This window comes from Stegastes partitus, unplaced genomic scaffold (genome assembly GCF_000690725.1).
Source record: "Stegastes partitus isolate 25-593 unplaced genomic scaffold, Stegastes_partitus-1.0.2 Scaffold288, whole genome shotgun sequence".
In the NCBI taxonomy this organism is placed as follows: Eukaryota; Metazoa; Chordata; class Actinopteri; family Pomacentridae; genus Stegastes; species Stegastes partitus.
The window spans coordinates 171,954-183,698 of NW_007578019.1; the positions used below are offsets into that span (position 1 = coordinate 171,954).

General features: G+C 42.2%; 2 protein-coding genes across 2 annotated transcripts in view; both read right to left on the reverse strand.

Annotated features, from left to right (window-relative positions):
- Window positions 1-139: 139 nt before the first annotated feature.
- mettl26 (methyltransferase like 26) lies at window positions 140-3,944 on the reverse strand. The gene is made up of 6 exons (XM_008282863.1): window positions 3,605-3,944; window positions 3,144-3,306; window positions 1,258-1,317; window positions 1,097-1,164; window positions 540-618; window positions 140-428 (listed from the first exon to the last, which is right to left on the reverse strand). The coding sequence occupies exons 1-6, from the start codon at window positions 3,796-3,798 to the stop codon at window positions 372-374; spliced, it is 621 nt and encodes a 206-aa protein (XP_008281085.1). The 5' UTR covers window positions 3,799-3,944; the 3' UTR covers window positions 140-371.
- A 733-nt stretch (window positions 3,945-4,677) lies between these two features.
- The window catches only part of LOC103358057 (girdin-like), a 23,227-nt gene continuing 16,159 nt past the window's right edge, over window positions 4,678-11,745 (reverse strand). The window contains exons 19-29 of the mRNA XM_008282864.1: window positions 11,550-11,711; window positions 11,140-11,417; window positions 10,807-10,950; window positions 10,225-10,411; window positions 9,333-9,478; window positions 8,990-9,082; window positions 7,912-8,123; window positions 7,088-7,168; window positions 6,268-6,510; window positions 6,037-6,102; window positions 4,678-5,759 (exon numbers count right to left, since the gene is read on the reverse strand). Of these exons, the coding sequence (XP_008281086.1) occupies window positions 4,678-5,759; window positions 6,037-6,102; window positions 6,268-6,510; window positions 7,088-7,168; window positions 7,912-8,123; window positions 8,990-9,082; window positions 9,333-9,478; window positions 10,225-10,411; window positions 10,807-10,950; window positions 11,140-11,417; window positions 11,550-11,711 (2,694 nt within the window). The remainder of the gene's footprint in view (window positions 5,760-6,036; window positions 6,103-6,267; window positions 6,511-7,087; window positions 7,169-7,911; window positions 8,124-8,989; window positions 9,083-9,332; window positions 9,479-10,224; window positions 10,412-10,806; window positions 10,951-11,139; window positions 11,418-11,549; window positions 11,712-11,745) is intronic.

Below are 11,745 nucleotides of genomic sequence, written 5' to 3' on the forward strand. Positions count from 1 at the left end.
TATTCTCTCTTAATTATGTCCCTCTGGAAAGCACTTCTGCTAAGTTAGTTTTAGGGAAATTTAAAAAAAAAAGAAAAAAAAAAAGGAAAAGAATAAGCGGTTGTCCTAAGGAAAATAGAGAACACAGGCCACACATCAGTAAGGCTTAAGAATTTTACTCAAGTGTGCAATACAGAAGAATATAGTGGATCATAGATTAGAGAATAACAGTTCAGATCAAATATATTAATCTAATGTCATTGTGTATTAGAATACAGAGAGAACATTATTCATTTCGAGTTTTTGAAAATCTGGCACTGTATCTGAGTTTTGCGTTTAAGTTAAGGCGCTTCGACCGTCCTGCTCCAAAACTGGTCTGCATCCAGGACTCTTCACACCAAACTCTCCTTCCTGAACAGAAGACATTTGTTGTTTGCTGGCATGTCCACCTACAAAAGAAAATGTAACATCAGCGAACCATTACACTCCAATAACTGCATTGTTTATGTTCACTTTGAGATAAAATATGTGTTGGATGATTAAATGAGGTGCTTGCTTACCATTTTCTCCAGGTATAAACCATTTCTTTGTGCCAAAGAGTTGAGGAGTGCGATATCCCTGAGTCCCCATTCTGGATTCCTGCAAGATAAAACGTCAACTTTTAAAATCCAATGGTTGGTTTTGTTTTGTTTGGTTCTGTTTTTTGTTTTTTTTAATTATGGGGCTGACAGAAATACATGAACTTTTTTTCTTTATATGCATTTTGTACTTAAAGGTTTTGGCTTCATATGGCATTAAGATATCATAAACCTTTTATGCAGAAAATGCAGTGTCAAGATGTAAGTACAATACATGGCTAAAAATGACAATAAGTAAGCTTAAATAAGACTAGAATAGAAGAAGTAATAAGTAATAGAGGCACTAATTCTGAGGTAGTAAAGTATTATCATGAAATTTTTCACATCAAAGAACACATGCTACTTTATGATGAAGGAAAAACCTTTTTATTTTCAAATAACTACAACCACTCAGCTCCTTTCAGACATTTAAAGCCTCTTCATTACACTATTAACTTCCACAAAGCATTAAAACGATCATAAAATACAGAGTACTTTACCTCTGCCGGAGGCTGTAGTCAAAGTCAATGTTGCTTTGAGGGCTGATCTGACCGTTCACTGAGTAGGGCTGACAACGACAACAAAACCTTATGCAGCTTCTGTTGTTATACTTCATTTTCAGATACGATAGTCGCATGTGGTGTGTGTATTTCTGACTCACCCCGTATGTCAGCAGAAGACCTTGCGGCTTCAACACGGCTCCGGCCCCTTTGAACAAACCCTGGAAGAAAACAACGAGGCACTAGCATCACATCACAGGCGGTGGGGGGGGGGGGGCAGAGGCAGCTACTGAAGCCTTTTTGTTCTCGGCCTCTTTTATAGATTGCAAGGCCTAAGGCAGATATTGTAAAGGGGCACCGCTTACAGTAATTGTCTGAGGAGTTATGTGTCAAAAGGGTTGTAGTGTAATTACACTGTGGGGGAGAACACACTGCATTATTTCTACTTTATGTAACTTAAACACCCAGAGCCAGTCAATTTATCAGTCAAAACAGCCAAACTAGGTCAATTTTTAAAAGGAGAACTGACTGAATATTTTTCTCATCACTGAAAAGTAGACTCTAAAGGCATTAAAGCACACTCTAGTCGAATCAAGACACTCAAAGGTTGTATTTCTACAGCCTTACTTTGTTGACTCTTCTACAATTATGCTATTATTAGAGTATGTTTAAGCCGTTACCTCTCTCCTGTAATGGCTACTTGTGGCGACAGTGAACTCAAACTAAAAGTAACAAATAGTTGCCTTTAAATAATGAATCAAACATTCAAAATATCTTGCTCCTAGCCTCCCTTTTAGAGATTTAAACAACGGTGTAAGGTGGAATCTGTGTATATAGGGTAGGTTTTTGAAAAAAGGAGGTTAGGGCCCCCAGGTAAAAATGTGACCTTTACTAGCAATTAGTTGATGGGTTGATTAAATAGGAATTTGTTTGGTAAACACAAAATAAACAAAAATAACAAAGGCCACCAATTAGATTTTCTCTCAGAGTCCCTCTGTTGAATAGAACCACATTAGATTGTAAAGCAGGTAGAAATAAGGTTTTAAAAATGTATCTTTGCGTATCAAAGTCATATATTTAATTTTTTTTCCCATGAAAATAATCCTTTCCTGTCTTTAAGTTGCTTCTATGTAACTCCACAGGGTTGCTCATCTTGCCCTGCTCGCTGCAGCTCAGCGCACCAGCTCACGTACCACTCTGCTCAAACACTGTAAAACTCATTTACGTCACACAATGAGAAGTTGCAATATTGTTGTAATTCAGGCAAATATGTGTGACCTGGAAACTGATTCCAAAGAGGAATAATAATATGCAAAACACCACCCCACAACTTGACGGGAATGGTTGATTTGGTTTGTTACATATGAAACCCAGGAAGCCTGAATCCATGTTTTTAGGACCGTCACAGGTACACTGCAGTCTTAAAGGGGAATGCGATAGCGTTGACTTCTTATTTTCAACATTCACGAGAGTTTATTTTTCACATACAGCATGTGCAGCGAAATGCAAAGTTCCACAAGGCTGCACAACAAGATAAAGACATGATATAAAACATTACAAAAAAAAAATCAAAAAGTCATACAATCATAAATAATAAAGAGGGAGAGAATGTGAAGCTAAAGTGTTGCAGCCATATGTGAGTGTGTTGATATGTTATGCATAAGCGCATGGGTGCGTGTGTGCTCATATACATATTTACACAGAGCCAGTGTGCTGTAGCTCAGAGATGAGATGCTGTGATGTAGATTTAAATAAACCTGAGGACAGAAGCTCTTCCTGAGTCTCTCTGTGTCTGCCTTGATTTTTAGCAGGCATCGACCAGAGCATAGCTGTGAAAACAGATGTGCTCAGATTATGTGTTCCAGCACATATAAAAAAAAAAAAACACCACATGAAAATACAACAAGGTATTTAACATTATACTGTGCTTTAGCACACTGACGATTTATCAAATTGCCACAAAAATCAGTTTTGGGTTAAATAAGACCAATCAGCACATTCTATGGCTCTATCAAAAAAAATAAAAAATAAAAATCTGCAATCCTACCTCTGTACAAGCAAAAGGAGAAATGTGAATCATGTTGATGTTGAGGACCAGGTCCAGGCTCTCTGGTTGGATCCCTCCCCAGTACTGATGAGGCAGAGAAGCATCCAGGTGGATGGGAGGCATCACATTGCTCAGCTGGTAGTGAGCTCTGTAGGCTTCTATACTGAGAATGGGAACAAAAGGTATTATTGTTAATGGAGATACGAGACAAAAAACCCCCAAAAACACTTGACCAGCACAGTGATGCCACACATCAGTAGTGCTACTAAGTGTAATAGTAACACAAAATCCATCCCTCTTATAAAATGGGAAATAATAGCAGAGTTACAGGGCCAGGTTTTGCATCAGGGGTCACTACGCAGAAATTAATAATTACCTTCAACATGAGAGTATATGGGCTATTTATAAGGTGCGATATGAATCTAAATAGCTGCCAACGGATACACACAACCTGCGTTTACCTGACCAGAGACTGTCGATCGTACTCAGAGGGCTGCCAGGTTATATTCCGCAGGGCCTGAGAGAAGTGTGTGACATGCTGCCCAGTACCGGAGGAGATCTCCAGAGCCAACAGGGGTCTCCCGGTGCTCACATTCTCCAGGAGCACCGCCAGGATGGGCTCCTTGTTCCTCTCCGCGGCGGCGGCGCTCAGCATCGTGCCAAACCCAAAGTATAACTGTCGAGTTATACGGTACAGCTTACGAAACCACTCCAGCAGCACCGTGTACCTTTACAGCAGACTGACTCACTCAAATCCACCCCCGAATGTTTTGGTTTTTGCCTGAAAATGGTCCATTTCCGCGTCAGACCACGTGACTCACCACGCAGCCAATAAGAACGCGGGGCGGGCCTGACTCCTGCACATGCGTTATAAAAGAACAACATGCAAATAAAAACCTACGTTTTACACAGAGGGCTTCTTTATTTAAGGGAAAATAGCATTCAGGTTCACACGGCATTTTTTGTTTTTTTTACAAGATATACACATTTTGTCACATATGAACATTATATCCCTCTTCAAGCTCGATTCAAATCTAATAGACACAGAACACAATGGAACAATAAGTTAAAAGTTCTGTATGGGTAACAGGAAGACATATCAGTAAAAATTAACAAAATATTTTGACGAGTGCAAATATACAGAACACGGGATTGTCCAAAGTAAAGGTAAATAGGTTTGACTCACAAGCACCAATACAAGTATTCATGGGCAAAGGAGGGCGTCTATCTGTAAATACTAAACATCATTTGTGCAAAATGAGAACGAGGAGGGAAAGATGACACTGTGAGTCTCTGGATGTATTGCTCAGGTATATTACACTGAAAAAGATGACAGAAAATAATCAGACAAAAAAACAAACAAACAAACAAAAACATTTTTATTGAAGACACCCTTTGATATATCTGTGGACTTAGAAGATCAGCGGAATACAGTGCAAACACATTAATTACAGTGATTTAAAATGTGTGCTTGATGAAAACTGCCACCTGCTGTCTATTATTGAGTGAACATAAGATGACATGATGGCAGTTTTCATGCAATTGTAAGCGGCTTGTCCTTCCCCTGCAGCCCATCTGCATGTTCTGCATTTTGACTCCGCTCGTCTTCCATGCCGAGCAGTGTTTGTGGTGTGTTTTCAGATTCTAGGCTCTCAAGATGACCGTTTTGCACAGGAGATGGATTCAGACAGGGAAAGGTCTGGTTGGTGTCGGCAAGGTCCAAACCAGCCGTGGTTGTAACCACGGTATCACTAAAGATTGTGTTTGAGAAGACAGAGTTAAAAGTGAATGAGGACCCAAAGAGCGACTCCTGCACAGGAGATTTGGGCTGATCTGTGGGAACAACTGCCGGGTCTCTTGGAGGTTTGACAGGAGGAACAGGCTCTGGCTCACTGTTCTTAGTTTCTGGTTTTAGATCTTGACTCGCTGTTTTCTCCTGATTATTGCTTTCTTCTGAAACCTGGACAGGGAGCTGGTCGGTCTTGACTGCCCCTTTGCAGTCACTGCTGACACTGGCGCGTCGGGATGAGCCCTCTGCTGTAGAAATGACACTGCTGGCACGAGGGAGAGTTTTGGGTGACTTACACCCTTTCAGCCGCCCTTCTTTCACCAGAGGGGTGGAGAAGCAGTTGAGGCAGCCGGACATGGAGGATGACTTACCTTGAACATATAACACTGTGATCGGTGAGCAAGCGGAAGCTCGGGTAGTTTCAGCTCTGCTATCACTCAATTTTGAACTCATTCCAGTGAGCCCTGGGTTTATTTTGCCTCCTGAATCTGACGAGCGACGTGTCACCTTCCCCCTTGGCTCCCTTCGGATGCTTTTTGTTCCCCTTGTGAGCCAGAAGTCCTGAGACAGCACGGGATCTCTCTGTTTCTGGACATCTGCACACTGACTGTTAGTGGGCATGGTGGAGGCTTTCCCCTTGTGCTGCTGCTGCTGCTGCTTTGTGTGGTGTTGGGGAGTGGAGGTATCACTGGGTGCTTGGAAGGAAGAGCGGCGTGATGGAGGCTGCTGAACAGGGCTGCTGCCGTTTGACCACGGCTCGTTCTCCATGCTCAGGCTGAACTCGCCGCTGCTCTCACTTTGGGCTCGACTCTGGATCCCATTCAGCCCTGCAAAAAGATTATATTGGTTCAATAAAGAGCTACGATATAATACACACACACAAATAACATCATGAGAAGTCTGTCAGCTGTGTGATATTCCCAATGGCCACCAGGGAGCAGCAGAGTAAAGTCTTCCCATTGGTTGCTGGCCTTGAAGATCAGCATACAGATTAATATGAAACAAGGTCATGATTGCGATTTGATGGATTTACTCTAATTCCTGAGCTGGTAATACATCTGTATGCTTGCTGAATCCTCTAAACGAGTATCCAGAGACTTGTACCGTGATGCTGCTGCTCGTCATTGTCCTCAAATCCAGATGGTGCTCTGTTGTCATTCGAATCCTTGTCTGTGGGGAATAAAACGAGAAATCACTGAGCGGTTGTAAGTGACACTTTTCAACACTTGTAGCTTCTATGAGAGTGCTGTCATTGTTCTACTCTACGCTTTGTTCTAACATGTGACTAATGCAGATGATATGAAACAAAACAGTGGTTCATGGATGCCTCTATACCTGCCACCCACTGCTCAGAAACAACTGGAGCAGTACCAGTGTCGATGCTGTCGAGATGGCCAGATGGTACAGTGGTGGGATGATGAAGGTGGAGGATGGACAACATGGAAGTGGTGAGGGATGAGGTCAGTGGGTCCTTCCTGCCCTCCTCCATATCACCCTCTGACCCTTCCAGCTGTTCTGAGCTGTCGGCCTGCCGGTTCGTCTCAAATTGGGCCGAGGGAAAGGATAAGCTGCTCAATGCTACGTTAGTAGACGAAGCAATGGAAGGAGTTGGAAGTGGATGAGGGAAAGGGATAGAGGGGTGAAATGGTCGTGGAGATTGTAAGAATTTTTTAAAAATGTATTTTTTTTTTCCTGTAATGTGGTCAACGTGGAGACAGCACAAAAATACTACATGATGCTCTGAAACACACTTCATCTGGTTTCTGGCAAAACTGGTGCAGCACTAGTGTCTTCCTGCAATGCAGCATTTCTTTGACCCCCATTGTTCCAATAAAAGACCCCAAACTGTTTTAAATATAGCCACTCTATTAGATGTGCTAGAAAGGGATGCTGAAACAGTCTGTGATATCATAATTATTAGGTTAGTGTGGTGAAATGAGGTTAGCATGGATGGACACATTGCTAACATATGACCATTAATTTTAAACCCTGCTGGCTACAAAGATTTATAATCAAGCAACGTTCGTAGCTACGTTAGCATTATGCATAATGTACATAATGTAAAAAAGAAGTACTGATAGAATTATTAAGGCAGAAGTGGGAGAAAAGGCGACAGTTGAGATGAGACTGGACGCCGAACCACAGTGTTTCTTACACATGGAACGACGGAAGAGGGACTTGACTTTGTCTCTGTCCTTCAGTCTGTTCCTCATACGGGGAAACATTTTCAGAGTGGCTTTTTAACATCAAGTGCGACCACGTGGGAGGTTGACAGAGGAGACGGGAGGGAGGGAGGGAGGGGATGGATGCAGCAGAGGGAGAGGGAAGTAAGGGCGGAGAGAGGTAGGAGGAGAAGGAAAAGACAAGGGAAAGAAGGGAACCAAGGGTGATGAATAAATACATAAAGACAAGAGAAAGACACAGGGGAGACATACTCAGGATTGTTGAAGAAAGTTCACACACCTCATGCATCAGGAATAATGACACTTTGGACATGATACACACAACATATGCTTGATTTTTAACATGCCGAACTGGCTTCTGCATGACTAAAATCTCTTTCTTTGCATGTAAGCTTGAGGTAATAAGAAAACTTCACAAAAGGAGAATTTTCTCTTGCAGTCATGCACATTTCAAGCAATGGCTAATATTGTTTTCTGTCCAGGATTCATTATGTGAAGGTCGTGTATTATGGATATGATCAAACAGACAAGGGCACATGTGGTGAAATAGATTTACTTTAAAAAGAGTTGTTGCATCTCAAAATGCTGCAATAGTGTATGTGTGTGTTTTTTTGTTTTTTTCCATATTTTTGGACAGATGATTGTCCTTCAAATGAAGCTTCAGGTATCGATGAAGCTTCCCCTGTGCCTCTCTGTGCACTGGCTGCCAGCTGGACCTCACATGAACTCTCTCCGGCCTGCTCTGTACGCTCTGCCTCTGATGATGCTCTAGTGAATCTGAGAAGGTCATACTCACTGCTGTTACGCCGGGGTGAGATGGCATCACCTGCTGAGGTGGAGGCTGAGCCTCCGGAGCCATCTGAGCTGATGAAGGAGCTGTTGTCGTGAGACGAGAGGTGAGCCTCTGCAAGGCCTGAGTGTGTGGGGGTGGGCGGGCGCTCGCGTCCATGCTCTCTGCTGCTGGATTTCATCAGCTTCTTTAGCTTCAGAGTTATCCAGTTGCCACGTCTGTGGAAGAGCAGATATACAAGAGAAGTGACAAACCATACAGATGTAAGACATACAGGAGGGTGGGCTGGTCTGCAGAATGCAAGTATTGGGCAAAAGGGAACCAAAAATATCAATGTTCAGATTAAACAATAGACACTTAAAGCTGCTATTGTCAATATTATGTTAACAATGGACTACTTTACATTAAAAATGACTGTGTGCTACTCGTAGTGACAAATAGAGAACTATTAAGCAGTATGGCAATTCGTCTACATTTTACGGAATGTTTTATCCTGTTCCAGCTCCTTGTTTTGGTTTTATGTCCTCAAACATTACTGTTTTGGCAAACTCTCTTGGGTACATCTGGCAAGTGTTCTCATGGGAAAAGCTCTAAAAACCAAACTGCTCAATGCCAAACAGCAGGGAGATAAAATTAGCGACAAGTTGGCCCAAAAGAAGTTGGTGGAGACAAAACAAACCTAGAATGAATAGTGCTGTTGGTCCGTACCAGTTGATTTGTGGAAAAAACAAACAAACAAAAAAACCAAACAAAAAAAACCCAGCTGTTTGCTCACAATTTTAACTTTTTAACTTGAAAATGAATGATATATCAGTGTTTTGTGAGAGTTTGTTTGTGAAAAATATCAGTTGATGTGGTTTAAACAGGCTGGCTGCTAACCTGTTAACACATGCTCTGCTATTCAGACATTAGGAAGTCTGTATCTGTGTTTCTGACTGCACTGTGAATATTTCTTTTAACAAAAAACAGGAACTGAAGTGTATGTGAATTTAAATAACATATATTGTGTCTCAACAGTGTAAATTAAAACTTGGAAACAAATAAGTATGAAAAAAGAGATGTATTAATTGTTCAGGCAACTTACCTGCGAGGAGGCGAGGGCTCATAAAACTTGTACTGGTCCATTATCTTTTCCTCCAGCTTCTCCTTCTGCCTCCTCAAATCATTAAGCTTGTCACTGAGGCAGAAAGAGGCAGACAGCAATGATTAATAGATACATTATAATTAAAAGTTTGAGCACACTGTTGACTACTGTGGTATTTTTGGACTCCTAAACAGCATAAATCTTTAAACAGTGTTGCTTGTAGGTATAAAATACTGAGCCTTTATGTGTTAGTTCATTCACATAACACTGTAATATGCTCTGAATCATCCGATTAGATTCAATATAACATTATCTGGTCACAATTTTTGCGCTTTGTGCTTACATATATTGTCGTTCCTCAACATGAAACAGATCCTTGCTCTCCATAGTCTGGTCCAACAGGGTCCGGTTCTGTAGCATCAAGGTCTCAATCTGGCCAAGTAGGTGACGATTCTCTTCCTCGAGATTTCCCTTCAACTGGCTTAGCAACTAAGCATCACGTGGACAGGAAGGCATTATCACATATGTGTACAAATCTATGAACTCCAATCAGTTTTACAAGTATGAAAAAAAGGGGGGGACACACACACACGACCGATAGAATCAGCATACACAACATTTTTTAAAATCTGCTTCCATACTAGTCTTCTGTTTGCTCTGACTAAACTCAGCCTGCAGTTAAGCCCAGTTCAGTCCCTACGTTTTTACTAAGTGACTGATGGGTGCAGCTGAATCAGCCATGGCTTCACGATTAAGTGAGGAGCACAGAATATTTTTTATTTTCTTTTTCTTTTTTACAGAATCTGGTTACTGGGAATGGCTTTTTGTTTTAAGAAGATTCTGTATGTGATGTAGAATAAAGTAATTTTCAAGAACTACCCTAATTTTAACCTAAGATTTGGTTAATTTTTGGCTACGTTACAGATGATCAGTTCAAAGGCTGTTAAAACGTGAAAATCTGATAGTTCTTTCTGTGTTTCTGGCTTTGATAAATGGTGTCATTTGGTGATTTTGTAAAGATGACATGCCTTTCAAACACATTGGTGCATTTTGAGATTAGAGGGTTAAAAACACACACTGACATGCAATTATGAAAATAAAAATCTGCATTATTATACATCACTAATTCTGTGTATCCATCATAGAGTTAGTGCTGAAGATAATAACTGCAATAATATTAATATAATATTTTAGGAATTAACACCAAACCATTTAAACATTCTGGAAGTACAAACCTCACACTGGTTGGTGAGTTTTGTGGAGGCGATGTCCAGCTGCTGAAACTCCTTTTTGAGCTTGGAAAAGTCTGCTTCCAGCCAGGTGTGCTCCAGCTTGGCCTCATTCAGTTGACTCTTGAGCTGCTTGTGATCCGCTGTCAGCACCTCATTATCATTAAGAAGCTGACGGTACGTTTGGTTTAGCCTTGAAAAAAGATGCACAGTGATGTTCATGCTTTTGTCTGAGCCCACATCCATGCATAGTGTGATTGTGTACTATCCATCCATCCATTATTTATACACCGCTTAATCCTCACTAGGTTCGCCTATCCCAGCTGACTTCAGGCGAAGACAGGGGACACCCTGAACAGGACGCCAGTCTATCACAGGGCTACACGTAGACAACCAAGCACACTCACATTCACACCTACAGACAATTTAGAGAACCCATGTTGCACGGGGAGAACATGCAAACTCCACGCAGAAAGATCCGGGACGCGAACCGGCGACCTTCTTGCTGCGAGGCAACAGTGCTACCAACTGCACCACCTTGCAGCCCGGTTGTGTACAACAGCATGTTTATATTGTGCGATTTCTCACCAGTCCTTCTCATCCCTGAGTCTACAACATTCAGCTGCAGTCGTCCTGTGTTGTTCTTTCTCCAAAGCCATCCTCATCTGCTCCTCTGTCAGGGCTTTCTCCAGGTCTTCTAGCTTTGTACGTTTCTGCAACAGGCTGTTATATCTAAATACAACCCCGATACAAACACAAACAGACAAACATAAAGAGGTTTTGCATCACATTCGTTGACAGGACCTGAATATGGGATTTGAATGGTGTTTAAAATGCCTGTTAGTTCAAAGCAGATTTTAATCAGTGGATTTGCAGAATGTTCCCATCATCTGCAGCCTCCTTGTCTCTTCTCTCGCCCACCTGTCCTGCAGTGTGCGATGCTCCAGTTCCAGTGTGCGGTGGGCGTTTTTCAAACAGCCATGCTTGCCCATCAGGGCCTCACACTCCATGGCCTGTCGCTCATGCAGAACTGCCAGCCGTTCATGATCTCGTAGCAGCTGCTCGTGAACACTACGCAGCTCTTCACGCTCACGTATGGCACCATTTCGCTCGCTCTCCGTCCCAGACTGCTGCTGCTGCAGCTGAGCGTTCTGTGCCACGAGGGAGGCACTCTGCGAATTCAGCGTTGACTTCTCCACCTGGTGCAAGAAGCCAAGGAGTTAATGTAGCATAAGTGGCTTGTGTTTGCTCTTGGCAGAGGTTTATTAAAGAATTATGCAGAAGCTGTTATGCAAAGTATATTATAGGACAAGTGTTTATTGTAATGACACCTGGAGGTTAGCATTGTGTGTCTGCAGGGCTGTGTTGTTCTCCTGCAGCGAGGCAGCCTGCCTCTGCAGGGCCAGGATCTGAGCCTGCTGACTGTCGGACTGACTTTCCAGCTGTTTTAATTGAGCCTGCATAGCCTGGCGTTCTGCCTCCAGTGTCGCATTCTGCAGAGAAGAGAAGAGAAGAGAAGAGAAGAGA

Excerpts from the sequence above, each read along its gene's own strand:
- mettl26 (XM_008282863.1), bottom strand. The coding sequence starts at position 3,798 with ATGCTGAGCGCCGCCGCCGCGGAGAGGAACAAGGAGCCCATCCTGGCG. Across the intron at positions 619-1,096 it reads GACTACAGCCTCCGGCAGAG|GAATCCAGAATGGGGACTCA; the intron begins GTAAAGTACTCT and ends TTTATCTTGCAG. Across the intron at positions 429-539 it reads GTTTATACCTGGAGAAAATG|GTGGACATGCCAGCAAACAA; the intron begins GTAAGCAAGCAC and ends TTTCTTTTGTAG.